Below are 15,478 nucleotides of genomic sequence, written 5' to 3'. Positions count from 1 at the left end.
CAAAGAAATTGGAATGACTGTTTTCAAATTATGATGTTATTTTTTTAAAATAAGAACACCAAATAAGCAAATAATAAGATGAAAATATATTCCTTAATCTGTACTTCAAGTGTGTTCTACCAGGACTTGATGAAACCTTCCTAAGTAGGAGGTTCTACCAGGACTTGATGAAACCTTCCTAAGTAGGAGGCTCTACCAGGACTTGATGAAACCTTCCTAAGTAGGAGGTTCTACCAGGACTTGATGAAACCTTCCTAAGTAGGAGGTTCTACCAGTACTTGATGAAACCTTCCTAAGTAGGAGCTTCCATCAGGACTTGATGAAACCTGCCTACGTAGGATGTTCTACCAGGACTTGATGAAACCTGCCTAAGTAAGAGGTTCTACCAGGACTTCATGAAACCTTCCTAAGTAGGAGGATCTACCAGGACTTGATGAAACCTTCCTAAATAGGAGGTTCTACCAAGACTTGATGAAACCTTCCTACGTAGGAGGTTCTACCAGGACTTGATGAAACCTTCCTAAGTAAGAGGTTCTACCAGGACTTCATGAAACCTTCCTAAGTAGGAGGATCTACCAGGACTTGATGAAACCTTCCTAAATAGGAGGTTCTACCAGGACTTGATGAAACCTTCCTACGTAGGAGGTTCTACCAGGACTTGATGAAACCTTCCTAAGTAAGAGGTTCTACCAGCACTTAATGAAACCTTCCTAATTAGGAGGTTCTATCAGGACTTGATGAAACCTTCCTAAGTAGGAGGTTCTACCAGGACTTGATGAAACCTGTCTAGGTAGGAGGGATTTATGTAAACACAAATTATAAAATGTGAAACAAAGACAAATGAAGGGCAAATAATGAGACGATAAAACTTGATGAAACCTTCGTACACACGAAAAGAAAGAAACATAAAGTATATCTCGACGCGGAATTGAAGAAACTCTAGTGCGAGAATGAAAGTCAATACGAGTCAATATTTTACCAAGCAGTAACTGATGTAACCACAGTACAGAAACAAACAGTAGTCTCACTCCATTGTGCAACTTGCTGCAGTATATTTAATTAGATTACTCGCTGGGGCTAGCCATCTTAGCGCTCCCATTGGTCAAAAATAGCAATTTACTGGCTGCCACTATGCTAATCACATGCGTAGTAAGACATGCGCTACACAAAAAATTTCAATAGAGAGGGACTACTGTTTGTTTCTATACTTTTGTGTAATTCCCTCGGTCTCTCCCTACTTTGTGTATTCAAAACATTTCCTATTGTGACATATCACAACAGCAAGCCATCCAGAAATCGTATATCACGCAGCGTAACCCCAGTTCATCTGTTGACTTTAACTCGTATTGACGTTAGATTATATTTCAAAGCGATGATGCATGAAATGGATGGCATCGCTCTCTCGATTTTTAGTCATATGCTTTTGTTTCATTACGTGTTAAATGTAAACAAAATTCATCCATGTTTTCGTGGGTGATTGCTTATCAAACCTATGCAAAAAATCGCCTGTGAAAACATTACAAATAGCACCATATGGGTTTAATTGAATTCATCATTCAACAATAAAATCCTCTTTATTGTTCTTAGCGAAGTACCAAGCATTTCATACAGGGAAACCGATTATTACATTACGTACGCCGTTAATTTGCACGCAGGGGAAATTATTTGCAAAAAAATCATATTTCGTAACATTGTTGAAAGCGAAGTTTTTACACTGCGTCAAGACCGGTTTCTGGTTTGTGAAAATTTTTTTCGAATATATTTCCTTCTCTATTAGCGAAATCATAATCCTGAACCAGAAGTCGTAATGTTTACATGATTAACGCCTTTAATGTGATTGATTTGCATGTAAAGAATAATGGTTTTGATTTATGCAAGCCTATAACTACAAGATCCATTCATTCATACATAGATCATCTACATATGCGTATCTTATAAACATACATGATAAGTGTTCGGTTTTCTAATACATAATTTGATAGTGTTTTATTAAAGTGCGTGTTTAATCCTATTAACTTTCCGCTAAAGCGCTTTTGGTTCTATCTTGACGTCATAGGATGCAAGCTCCGGCTCAAGTGAATTGTTGCTTTTCAAAAGATTCGCGATTGTTTTCTTTATTCATTAGCTTCCACACAGTGGGGATTGATGGGTTTTGTGATGTAGCCATCTACCTTCTTTAGTTTATATTGACTTACACCAACAAACAGAGATATTACAGATAACTATTACGATCACATTTAATGTTCAACTTCAATGTCTATGGTCTACGATCTATCTTACAATGGTTAAACTACTTCTATTTATACAAGATAGTACGTAGGAACTATAAAAAATATTGTGATTATTGCACATAAGTATCTCTTAAAATAATCATTTAGTTAGTTACACTTGACTTAATTATTTACTAATTACAGCAAGAATATGAGAGCATATCTCAACAGGGATAAAGTTATGCGAGGGTCGCAAAGAAGTTAATTAAAACTGTATTTTCGGTTTATTATTTCAATATGATGTTGACATGCTCTTCATGTTGCCATACTTGGTGATGGGTCATGTGCCTATTAAGTGTGCGTGAATTTTGGTAATAAAAAATCATGGGAAACGTTTTAAATTTGTTGTTTTGACTTTTAACAAGGTGTAACAATTATTGTAAATGTTTTGTACAATTAGAATGTTCTAATTTCCATTCGAAGGAATTTTGAAAGAATGACAACGTAGCTCGTTTTACGCCCAATTTTAGAGAAATTTGATATGTTTCCGTAAACAAGACACACGTCAAACAATGTTTTTAAAAGCGTTTTACAATTATCCTTCTCAAAGAAGTTTACAAGATGATTCAACAAGACTATATTGGTTAATCTTCCATAATCAACATTGAAAGGCTTGACTTTATAATTAAGGCATTTTCCCGCCTATAAATAATATTACTATTTACTGTATTTGTAATCTGTAATCCTGTATTGCATCTCTTTCATTTCAGTTATAAGTGGGGATAAACATATTTGCTTTGGAAGAAACTACTGAGAATTTACAAAGAATGAAAGTGTTATAACAAATATTTATTGAAAGAACTCTTTATTTCCGGCAAAGAGAATCAAAAAATTAAACGACTGCATAAAACATTCGAGAACTCTTGGTAAAATAAGCGTGATTTTTTCATAATAATTTATTAAAGAAACGAATGTTTTCCAAGTTAAGTCTACGAAATAGAAAGACGACAAAAGTCCTCGATTTTCAGATATAAATATCTTTCTATTCAATATTTTAAAATAAGCTGAAAATCCTCTTCGATTTTGAAGATTTACATCCAGATTACGATGAGCATGAAAATACTTTCAATTCCTTTATTGTTAGACTTAACATAACATAATTTCTTTAAATAGGAAACAAATGAAAAGTCCTCAAATTTACTGCAAATTTTTCTACCATTTATAGTGTATATTAATTATCAATGGCATGAACTTTCTCTTAAAGATATGTACAATCCAATTCAACATTACTAACGTGAACAAGTATTTAACCTCGAGGACGTCGGTGTTAAAGAGAATTCACAGCAAATAGTTTCTAGTACAATAGGGTAATTAATTAACATAAATATCTTTCAGTGATACAAAAACAAGATTTGAAAAACCCGAATACAATGTCACAAACATATTAACCATGATCTCATAGTTAGCTCAGTGCAAACGATTTGTCACATCATAGCCTGTTGTGCTTTATTTAACAATAGCAAGCTTGTCCTTTTGCGAAACTCATGATTTTTGTGTCCAAACATGTTATGACTATATTTATTCATAAGATTATATTTCAACCTCTCTTCGACTTATTGTCTTTCTTACGCAATGTTAAGGATACTATTTTCGACAGCTTCGTTTTTCCTAGAGACAATGCCAGAAACGAGAAGAAGGCACATAATTTTTGCACTAACTATTTCGTTTATGCTGATTGGGCGGTCATGTTGCAACCGGCCCATCCCAGCACACGTATAAAATGCCTTTGGGTTCTTTCGTAGCAGCGCTTTTGTGATAAGTGGCAATATGAATTAATCTCTAATTTAAGCAATAAATGTTTTGCATCGATAAAATACATCTGCACAGCTATTCTGCTGTGAGCAGTTTCATAGATGAAGACCGTTCGCGTGCAAGCTGACTAAAATCGTCTTCTTCCTCAAATGTATCGAAGCCCTCTTCGCAATCATTGTTTATTGTTGGAGGGGATATCGGTAAACTTTGACTTCGGTTTCTGCCATTTTTTGACAGCAACATCTTCGCAAATGAGAAACCCTTTCCGTTTAAAGGGAACGACTTCTGTCCGGAATATTCGATTAAATTGTCCGTTTCGTTATAGCGTGATTTGTCAACTTTATTTATTTTGGTGTTGTCACCGACATTAGTTTCGCACGGTAACAAAACAGCGCACGCGAACTCACCAAAATTGCTCATCGAATCGTATTTCTTGACATTGTCAACACCATTTACATTCGTTTCTTGATGTAGGCGATGCTCGCCATCGGTTTCATTTTCGTCGCCGCTCTCCTCACTATGTGTGAACTTTTGGTGAAGATCCTTTTGATGGAGATCGTTCTCCCATCCAGCACGATCGACGCGCTTCGCGTTGTACAATGCTGAACGCACTTTAAAGGCTTCGTGCATCGCCTCGCAAATGGCATTTGCCTGCGCAGGATTCTCACAATGTACAACGTGTACTCGAATTGCGCCGTTCTGCGGTTCTCGAACAACAAACGCAAAAGCGTTTCGGTTTTCGTAGCTTGTGTTGCAGAATGTGACGTTGATGGTTTTGTATCGGTATATTACAACGTTCTCTGTTGGTGCGTACAATGATACGCAGTTTGCGCTGATAAAGAGCTCTCGTTTCGCTAGGCTTTTGTAGCTGTTTTTTGTGCTGTACCGGTGATATATTTCTCGAGTCGCTTCGTCTGTACAACCTTTACCATTGCTATCTTGAGATATATATCTCTCGAACCTAAGTAGCGCACTCGAAAACTCTTGCCCGCTATAATTTTATCTTTTTCGTCGCATTCCTCTCCCGTCAATCGAATGTGGCCATTGTTTCTTGGCATCTTGTCGCTTCACGTAGATGTATGCCTTGTGCATCGACTAAATTCGTCTAACAGCCACGCGCTTCACCGCCGCAATTTATGCAAATTGATGTAAACATGAAGCGGAAGTTGAAGTAAATATTTACCCGTGTGGGCGGGTAAAATGGCACGTATCCGCGATAAAATAATTGGAGTCATATGTCTTCTTCAGAGTGAGGCAAAGCTTGCGTAAAGTAAACACAACCTGTAATTTATTACCTTGTACGTGCTTGACACAATTAGTAAACGGTGACCTTGGATACTTTCCTATTCAACATCATACAACTTGTAAGTATTGTGAAGAAAAAAAGAGTTTTCCCAACTTATTCATAGTTAAGACGATTAGTTTCATATTTCAATTACAACAATCGTAAAATCTTAAATTTATATTGTCATAACTATTTTTGTCATTTGCTTTAATAAAATGTATTTTACAACATAATTGACATTCCTGTTCATTGACAGGTCACTATTTTTGTTATTTGAAATGGAAAAAAAGCAAACTTCAGCAGATATCCCACGAATCCAAGTTTATGTTTAAAAACATTTCCTGTTCATGTTCCTAAAATATCTGGTTATTTTCCAAGTATTTCTAGCATCATTGCACTTTTTAAAAAACTTCCATTTTACATAAGAGGGTCATCTTTGTGTAAACGACTCAATTTTATGTTACTCTAAAACTGTTGAATTATGAATATGTACTTCATCTTATTAAAATGTCAATGATTTCGATTTTATTTTCATATAAATATCCTTCTTACGGTCGGTTATAAGTAACTACATCAATTGTTTGGTTGACGCAGAGACGACAACGAAACTGTTTGTACATATTTTATAGTCGATGTGTTTCTTTCATGACTAGTTGTTATTCAAGAAGATAATTTATATCGATTTATTCAAAGATGTTAGTTACATAAAATATATAAAATCGTCAGACGTTTCGATTACCGTTATCAAAGGCAAACCTCAAGGGAAACTTCGTACGATTTCAAATACTTTATGTAAATATAACAATGTAGAAGATCTTTGAATGAGTTAGAATCAATTGTGAGGAAACAAAATTGACAGGAAATAATGAAACGGTTTGATTATGACAATAGTTATGATATTTAATCGGATTTAGTCTTTCCAGACTTGATCGCAAAACGCCCATATTTCTTGGCACATGTCTGTTGGCGGGAAAAATCACGTCAATGTGATTGTCGCATGTGATGCCGATTTAAATCTTTGTGCACGATGCCATATTTTTGACGTTCTGTGTAGGATGTTTCACACGTTAAAATAGCTTTTAATCCGTTCTCATGAAATGCACTGTTAACACTTAAGAAGAATAAGCTTGTTATGACGTAATCAACTGTCGTATGGGAAAAGATGGAAGCCGCACCTTTCTTACAAAACCAAACGTATCGTGGTGTTTTATGCGTAAATTTCTTTCGTAGATTGTTGTCAATAATTGGATTTTTAAAAATCGTGATTTCCGAGCGTTAAGGCGTCATACATCAACTGCGTGCCATGTAAATCAAAGACAATAGTAATGATTGTTTCTGCAATCCGGCGCTTCAAGATAATTTGAGTCTTTGGGACGTTCCGTAAGTTGTTTGCATCAAATTGTTACTGCATATCAATCATACAGTCAATCAATCATCCTGCCTCTTTAGTCTTTCTATCTCTATATATCGTTATGATACACAGTCACAGCACAGACAATGACATGTATTCTGAAATGTAAAATTTGCCTTTTCAAGAGGCCTATTTCGGATAATTATGTTTTACACTACGAAGGTAAACTGTCTGAAATGTTTGAAGATTCCCGCGCTTCACTGCATGGTGTGAGAAGGAAGGGCTGAGGAGAGTAGCACAAGATTCATACTATAAGATGGCATACTTACTACCCTTTTACAGCGATGTGTGAATACTATAATACGCCAAGAATTTCATTTTTCTCCGCGAGTTAGAACTGAACCATAGCCCAAAGGTACGCATTTTCTGTCGGCAGTCGAATTTATTAAAAAAAAGTTGTAGTAGATGAATATCTCGATTTTCTCTCCAGGTAAAGACGCAAATAAGTTTACGACAAAGTTTGGTTTATGGCATTTGAAAGCATATGGATTGCACTAAAATTTGTTCGTGTTTGGTGAGTGAATACTACTCCAATGTTTGAACACTGACTTAAATTATTTTTATTTCCAGTGTTAGAATTAATTCATTGTCTAAAATTGTTTACAAAAAGAGTTCACGTGCAAGTTTGTTCGGTTGTTAAAATTACAGAATCCATTATAAAACATATCGTTGACTATTTCCAAATGCCTTTTTTGAAGTTCTCTGCGAAGTACTTTAATCTTAAATCAAGCATAAATGCGATTACCTAACTTGAATCGATCCGAATCGACCTCAGAATCAGACATTTGATCTATACTCATAATAAATTACTTTTAATCTTAAATCAGGCTCAGAAGCGGCTCCGTAAGTTAACCTATCATTAAGAAGTGCAATCTTAACACAAGCTCAATGTAAACAACTATCTAACTATGCTCTGCTTAGCTTAATTCAAATTTCCATTCCGGAGATTAAACTTTTGGTGTCCAACCATCAAGATACTTCTTTAATTTCATACAGTGTAGTTTATTCATACCAAAATCTGCCATGAGTATATCGTCATCCAAGCACAGCAGCATTTCACCATCAATCATCTCTGATTGAAATTTAACGATGTACCTATCCATTCCAAGCTCTTTCAAAATTTCACTCACTTGTTTTACTGTGTACGCAGACACATTCGAGCGTTTTGAAGTCTTTTCATCTTCCTTAGGATCATCGGTTGTTGGCAAGGCTACACTTTCATTTTGAGATTTAGCACTGCCCTGATTGTCTTTTGGATCTGGATCTCTTTTAGGCTTTGGAGAATCTGAAAAAATGTACTTTTTAGTAGTGTTAGTGTTAATAGGTTTCAAAGGTTGACTATTACAAACTATAAATTGCAACATGATATTTCTATATATGACATTATATTGCAACAATCCTTGGATGGATGTGTTAATTTATATATAAGGCTTTGTGGATTTGGATTCAGAGTACGACTACGACAGCGAGTACGAAGTTTGACCGTGAAAGAGAATGGCACGAGGAGGTTTGTTGTCGTTGTCGCTTCGTCAAAATTTAGTTTTAGTTGTATAAACAACAGAACGAGCCTTTTTGTTGTGTAAAACACAGATGTTTGCGAAGCAGCTACGGCTCTATTTGTCAATAATGATATCAACAAATCGGTAATACTGATTTTGCAAGAATATAGGACTCTTTACACTGAAAAATCTTCACTATTTTAAGTTTTATGTACGATATATTTGTACTATTTTATTTTTTTTACCTTTCACTTTGCGTACAAAATACATGAAAGTTTTGCAGGTCATATTTTCCTTTTTAAAGTACATCTGCGCTCAAAAAAGGTTCTAAATTAAAGACTGGATGCTCGAAAATAGTGCTGTAAAACTAATTTCTTACAGAATGAAGAAATATAGCTACTTTCTTTGCTTAAAAAGACATCGTAGTCGCGACTACGAATTTTTTACAAAACATCGTACTCAGATTGATGACGGCTACGTGTTGTTGTTGTCGCAACAATGTTTTCGCGCCAGAATGACGTAAATCGTACTCGTAGTCTTACTCGTAGTCTTTGCTAAAGCTCCCTATTGTTGCGTTGACGGTTCGCAATGGTAGTTGATAGATCGTGATGGTCTTGGAATTAAAATGCTTACCGTTTGTATTCAGATTTAAAGGGGGTGGGGCGTTTTTTGGTTACCACTGACAAAGCATCTTTAATGACAATTTTTCGAAAAGTGATGGGTGTCAAACAGACGCCCACCCAGTCACCCACATGGCAACCACAAGGTGGATAAGCTCCGCCAGATGGTACCCGTATTATTACGATACCATTCATTGTGCTATTTACACACACATTATTTGCTGACAATACAAAACCTGGCAATGAAAATTTTTTACCTTCAAAACTCGTATCTTTCTCAGTTACGGCAGGAGTTGTAGAATTGTCCGTTAGGGATTTTTTAGTTGCGACGGGTGGGCTGGATTTCTCAGGAGGGAATTTTTTAGTAGCATTAACTATTTCCGGTTTTGGTGGAATTTCGTCAACTTGTTTGGTGCATTTTTCTGTTGTTTCTTTATGTTCGTCATTCGCTGAGGTTTTCGCGTTATCTGTCACTGCAACCTGACTCGCTTGGTCGACCGGTGCTATTTTTGTTGAAGATTGTACTACCTCATCGTAGAGGTTATTAGTGACCTCTGAGCTTGAATGAATTCCATGGGTTTGAGGATAGGATGGTATATCAACCAAATCCTTGTATAAGAATTCCCTGACGGAATTCCTTGGTTGAAAAGCACTCATGGCATCGATTAGTGCCAGGCTCTTTAGATCCATTCCATTATCCATCATTTGACACAACTCGGCGTACGCAACACTGTTTTGCAACATTCCTTCACAAACGGACAGTCTTATGTCAAGCTGCCTTGGAAATGTCACAACTGTCCTTTCGCCATCTTGGCTAATGGTGGAAGCAATGATAAGATTCTCCGCGAAGGAACTTTCAATGTAAATAGCACCGAGGTTTGAGTTGAAAAAGTTGGCATTTGATGAAGCGTTTCGTTTCTCCATAGTCGGCGGATCTATAAACTGTATGTAGAATGGCATCTCTAACTTTTTCACGATTTCTGCCAGGAAGTATTCCTTGCCATCAAGAAGGGGTTGAAAGCCGGCAACGCAGTCTTTCGGTAGCTCAACGACTTGTCCATTTTGGTTTACGCATATCAATCTCTCCTGGCCTTTCTTGCTCTTATCAATACGTTTCAGCTCCAACTTGTCGCCAACATTGAGAACTTCTTCATCCGTTGACATGTTGTAATAACCTGCGATAGTATGAAAAATTTTAAGAATATATGAATTATATAAAATTCTCAACTGAAATTCTTAAAGTGCCCGATATCATGTTTTGCATTTGTGTCATCTATATAGTTCAGGAACTTGGAAAATTTTTGCAAAATATTTTATAGTTAGTAGCTAAGTATGATTTTCCTCGATTTTTTTGCATTCAAAGTTGAAAAATTGACCATTTTCATTGTTTAACCGTCACTATAAAAAAGATGGTTATCATAATGTTATTTTTGACGTTACATCGGGAACTCGTCTGTTGTATTTTGTTTAAATTGAATGTTTTTAAACATCCGCGACACAAGAGGGCACACGCTTGTGCTATGCGACAAAACAGCTATGGTTTTATGGAAATTAATTAAGTGTGAAATACAGTGTTTGCTCGAAGCTTGTTCCCGATATGGCGTCAGATCTGAGCCATCGCCCTAGTTTTTTATAAGTCACGTTCAAGCAAGTAATCACCGCTTCACAAAATGGACGAAGTCTAAATTTTGGAATCATAAAATGTACTGCCGATATGTTTAAAATCCCTCTACACGATCTAAACACTCCAATTGCAAAAATTGATAAAAAGAAACTTTAAAAAGCTAGTATATTTTGGAGATGAGCTTCTTTCCAACCCACCCCACTTCCACACATCCGACCTGCCCTCGCCCCCCAATGATTCCACCTTGATACTCAAAACATAACTGACATCTTGCTTTCAGAAGTTATTCGAACAATGATAAGGGTGCAGTATATTTTATGGCTTAACATAATGCAATTGCAGGTGCTCATTATGTACATTTGTGGGTTTATGCGAATTAGGGATTGCGAAAACTGATTTCAGATTCTGCGATTGGTGCAATGTTAAATTAATCTGGTTGGAATTCGGCGATGACGGAAGATATTGAATTGTTCTATTAAATTGTTGTAATATCTACGTATGGAGACTATGGTGTAAGTTCAAGCGTAGTTCCGGCGATTTTAAAGAGTCTTTTTAAAGACTGTGGTATGTTTACATAGTTTGCGTGCCAGCACTCTGGCGAAAATTATTAACTTATAAGTTATAACGGAAATTGAGCCGTATTTATTTTATTCTTTCATTTTAGCGTTTTCGATTCACGAACCGAGCAGTAACTATTCCAGAATTTGAAATTTAAAATTGACTTTAGAAAAAGTTGAATATAGCGCAATGCACTTCTAAGTGCTGTAAGTAAATATCTCAACACATAATGTACATACAAATACCAAGGATATTGTCTTTTAAGAGCGATCGAATATAAAATACCTTACATTGCTAGACAATACACTACGTTTAATGGAAATTGCCTCTCTAGTGAAAAATCTCGGGAATTATTTGATAGTTATGAGAATACTGTACCCTGCGAGATGCGAACAAAACGAGGAAAAGCTGTGCACAGTTCTTCGACATTATCGTAAACATCTTTCATGTTCGATGGTCTGACTTCCACCTTGTTTTGACAGTGTAAGGGAATATTGATCTCTTTCCCACGATAATCCTTTCCCAGCAATTTATCTGTGGACTTCATGCAGTGTAAAGATAATATTTGGTCTGCTCCCAGACTAGTTTCCTCATTCTCTCCGTAGAAACCTTCGATCACCTTTACGACTTGTGGCAACGTGAACTTTTGTAGGAAATCAGAAATCTTAAAGGATTTCGGACTCCATTCCAGTTTATTCAAGTGAAGTTGTTTCAAATTCTTCAGGCTATCCATGAGTTAACTTTCTTCCTTAAATCGACGTTCGCCTTGAGACTGTAAAGATGTGAAAGTTCTCAGATGCATGCGGTTCCGGTTTCGTGAGCTTCCAACCAGGGTATCGATTACAATGAAAAGCACTTTCGTATGCATTTTTATATTCAAACAATAGTTTTGATCATGATGGCACAAATTAAACATCTTTTGACAATCAAGCTTTGATTTTTCGCTTTTTCTGTTATCATGCTTGATCTAATGTTAAAACTCGACTCCTTATATACTCCAGTCTACTGCTTTGTCAGGAGTGATCTGATGTTGAAACTCGAGTCCTTATTATATACGCCAGCCTAGTTGATGTTCAAACTTGAGTTCAAACTACAGTCTTGTGTTTTCATCAGGAGTGATTTAAGGTTAAAACTTAAGTACTTGTAAACTCCAGTGTCTTCATCAGAAGTGATCTGATGTTGAAATTCGAGTTCTTATTTACTCCAGTCTAGTATCTCCATTAGGAGTGATCTGATGTTAAACCTTGAGTTCTTATTTACTACAGTTTAATATCTTCATGTGGAGTGATCTGATATTGAAACTTGAGCTCTAAAATAAATACTCCAGTCTAGTTTCTTCGACTCTATCAGGCATGATTTCATTTACAATCCATATGTACTCCAGATGGATGGAAATCAGTATCATTTGTAAACAATTCATAATGAAGAGATGAGAATGTTATCGAAAAACCTGGTTTTTCTCCGGCAAATATGCCCACGTTTAACTTTGACAAAATTTATCCATGCAAATGGTTTTGGTAGGTTTTAAAAACTGTCAATTTTCAAGTTGTTTTAATTGAAAGCAAGCTCTTTCGTCAAGAAATTGAGTCGCGCTACCGCCACTCGACAGGAAAGATGCACAGCTGCAATGACTTTTCCAAGAGGCGGCACAGATTGTATTTATGACTGAAGATATAAACGTATAAGTCAAAGTCTTGTGTAACAGTATTTTTGAATAAAGCTATTGCGAATTTATTTACGCTATAAACGTATTTTTCATTCGTCCTTAGAAAATACAAAACATCAGAGCACTGTCGATGATGATGAAGTTACAATGTTCAACGAGCTTAGCAAGGAATTCTGGGATATCAACGGTCCATTTCAAGCTTTGCATACAATGAACAGAGTAAGAGTGCCTATCATTCGTGATGCAGTTGTTCAACAAAAAAACCTGGGCTCAAAACCACTAGAAAGCAAAACAATTTTAGATATTGGTTGTGGAGGTGGAATTCTGTCTGAGGTATGTTAGAAAGACTGAGTGATGGTAAAGATTGGTAAAATCCGGGGAGGGTATAATCTTCTTAGCATTTGTTGGAAGTGCAGGAGGGGTGCCAAATCACCTGCTAAATACAACTATACCAAACAATTAAGAAAAGCAATCATGATTTGTGTTTAATGGAGCATAATTCCAAATAAAATGTCTCTCATTCTGGATGTAAATGCAACCAAATTTTTGCAAAAGATATGTACATGGTGATATGCACCTAGTGGCTGCAAAATTCTAGTACAAAATAGATTGTCCCCCTTTTGATACATCCCTTGGTGAAATGGTTTAAAGAGTTCTCAATTAACTTCTTTTTATATCAGCCACTTGCACGTCTTGGTGCCAAGGTGACAGGAATAGATGCATCAGAAGAAGTGATAAAAAGTTGCTAGAAATCATGCAAAACATGATCCTGAAGTGAAAGAAAATGTGAATTATGAGTGTACGAGTGTGGAAGATCTTGTTGATCAATCTTTTGATGTTGTTGTGGCTTCAGAAGTGATTGAACATGTTGCAGATCAGGTGATGTTCGTCAAGAAGTGTTCTCAGTTGACCAAGGTGATGATAAACTACATGTTTACAACAGTGGGACTGTCCTTGATTTGGGGGGGGGGTTATACTCATGTGCATATTATAATCCCTAAAAAGGAACTTAACTTAGCAAAACATGCATATGTGGAATTAGCTACCAATTATAAAGCTGGCAACACCACTGGCTTATATGACATTAACTTGAACAAAAACAGAAAGAAAGTTACAAACAGCTCCTATATTTGCCTTGTGTCTTTTACTAGCTTGGTGGTGCTTTGATTATAACAACAATCAACAGAACTCCGCTGTCGTATTTACTGGCCATTTTTGGTGCAGAGTATGTCCTCAATATTGTAGAACCTGGAACTCATGATTGGAAGAAGTTTATTGCAGATGATGAACTTGCATCTTTAGTAATACAAAGTGAGTGTCTGTTTTTGACTGTTGTGATCTCTTCTTGTCTTTACCCAATCTTGTTCACTCTCTTTCTTTTTGTCTTTTCCCAATTTCTGACCAGTCTCTACTTGTCTTCACCTAATCTTGTAACCAGTCCCTCCTTATTTTAACCTAAACTCATACGGAGTCTCTCCTTATCTTTACCCAATTTCATACCCAGTCTCTCCTTATATTTACCCAATACCATACCCAGTCTCTCCTTATCTTTACCCATTCTCATACCCAGTCTCTCCTTATCTTTAACCATTCTCATACCCAGTCTCTCAATTTATTTACCCATTCTCATACCCAGTCTTGCCTTATCTTTACCCCATCTCTTACACAGTCTCTCTTTATGTTAAGAACAGAATAGAGTAGAACTGTAGAATAAAGTAAAACATGAAATAATGTCTTGTGTTACAAATATTCACGTGTTATCAAAACAAAATATCATGTTTTTGTGGGAGCATACCATTTGTCTCATTCCCAAGCTGTATTTTGTATGACAACTGACTTCATTTAGGCCACTTCACTTTGCCCACCATTATCATGGGATTGGACTTCTCCTCAAATGCTCCAAATTCCAAAAATTTGTATGATTAATAATGATGTTAACAGGTACTTTAATGATGTCAACAGGTACTTTAATGAGGACATTTTGTGCCAGCTTGATGTTTCCTCTGTTGTCAAACTAATTTCTTTTTACACAATTTTTTATATTTTTTCTAGCAGCATACTAATGTGAATAGTTTCATCAATGAATCAGAACAAAAAGTCATGAATTAATTGAAATAATTGTCATCTTCTAGGTGGTTATACTGTTTCTGCAATGCAAGGACTTTGTTACAACCCTTTTACAAGAACATGGTCTAAAAACAGAGACACAAGTATAAATTATGCATTGATTGCTTATAAAGAATCCTGAAAGATATGTTTAATCATCAGTGATTGGTGAGTTGAACATGTTACTAAATTATTTAGTTTTGTAAACTGTTTATATAAGATCATGCTACAGCATTCCGTCATTATGGCTTGCCTTAAAGTTCTTTACTATCAATTTATTAAACATAAAGTCTTTTTTATCTTTTGTCATGCTTTGCTCTCGTCTGCTATCTCTAATTTAAGAAATAAAAGGTGTTTACTGTGTTTGCACAGGCTTATGCAAACCAAGGAGGGAGAACTCGAAAGCAGATCAGTGCAAGCTCCAGACTGAAGGTCGAGGTTTTGCACCTGCTCGAGAGTGTCGACCTGCTCGGGAGTTTCGACCTGCGCGAGAGTTTCGACCTGCTCGAGAGTTTCGACCTGCGCGAGAGTTTCGACCTGCGCGAGAGTTTCGACCTGCTCGAGAGTTTCGACCTGCGCAAGAGTTTTGACCTGCGCGAGAGTTTCGACCTGCGAGAGAGTTTCGACCTGCGCGAGAGTTTTGACCTGCTCGAGAGTTTTGACCTGCGCGAGTTTCGACCTGCTCGA

At 36.4% G+C, this 15,478-nt stretch overlaps 2 protein-coding genes and 2 long non-coding RNA genes across 4 annotated transcripts; 3 read left to right on the top strand and 1 right to left on the bottom strand.

Moving 5' to 3' along the window:
- The first annotated feature begins 6,554 nt into the window (after window positions 1-6,554).
- Window positions 6,555-7,382, top strand: LOC124450634. Its single transcript, XR_006950146.1, has 3 exons — window positions 6,555-6,687; window positions 6,881-7,073; window positions 7,149-7,382. It is a non-coding gene; the product is annotated as an uncharacterized LOC124450634 (long non-coding RNA).
- Window positions 7,255-12,001, bottom strand: LOC124450632. The gene is made up of 3 exons (XM_047001256.1): window positions 11,398-12,001; window positions 9,095-10,012; window positions 7,255-8,003 (listed from the first exon to the last, which is right to left on the bottom strand). The coding sequence occupies exons 1-3, from the start codon at window positions 11,750-11,752 to the stop codon at window positions 7,666-7,668; spliced, it is 1,611 nt and encodes a 536-aa protein (XP_046857212.1). The 5' UTR covers window positions 11,753-12,001; the 3' UTR covers window positions 7,255-7,665.
- LOC124450635 lies at window positions 10,917-11,321 on the top strand. Its single transcript, XR_006950147.1, has 2 exons — window positions 10,917-11,025; window positions 11,126-11,321. It is a non-coding gene; the product is annotated as an uncharacterized LOC124450635 (long non-coding RNA).
- Window positions 12,002-12,425: 424 nt separating the features above from the next.
- Window positions 12,426-15,090, top strand: LOC124450633 (ubiquinone biosynthesis O-methyltransferase-like). Its single transcript, XM_047001258.1, is given in 6 exon segments — window positions 12,426-12,536; window positions 12,789-13,018; window positions 13,366-13,422; window positions 13,424-13,600; window positions 13,837-13,996; window positions 14,818-15,090. Coding segments are annotated over 6 exon segments (828 nt in total). The 5' UTR covers window positions 12,426-12,448; the 3' UTR covers window positions 14,934-15,090.
- Window positions 15,091-15,478: the final 388 nt, after the last annotated feature.

This window comes from Xenia sp. Carnegie-2017, unplaced genomic scaffold (genome assembly GCF_021976095.1).
Source record: "Xenia sp. Carnegie-2017 unplaced genomic scaffold, XeniaSp_v1 HiC_scaffold_24, whole genome shotgun sequence".
NCBI lineage: Eukaryota > Metazoa > Cnidaria > Anthozoa > Malacalcyonacea > Xeniidae > Xenia > Xenia sp. Carnegie-2017.
The sequence above is the reverse complement of the archived record's forward strand: the minus strand, read 5'-3'. Positions and strand labels throughout refer to the sequence as shown.

Bases quoted from the DNA above. Each gene is read 5' to 3' on its own strand.
- LOC124450632 (XM_047001256.1), bottom strand. From the start codon at position 11,752: ATGGATAGCCTGAAGAATTTGAAACAACTTCACTTGAATAAACTGGAA. The intron at 10,013-11,397 runs GTACAGTATTCT...ATACTATCGCAG, and splicing joins TTTTGTTCGCATCTCGCAGG to GTTATTACAACATGTCAACG. The intron at 8,004-9,094 runs GTAAAAAATTTT...ACATTTTTTCAG, and splicing joins GAAAGATACGAGTTTTGAAG to ATTCTCCAAAGCCTAAAAGA.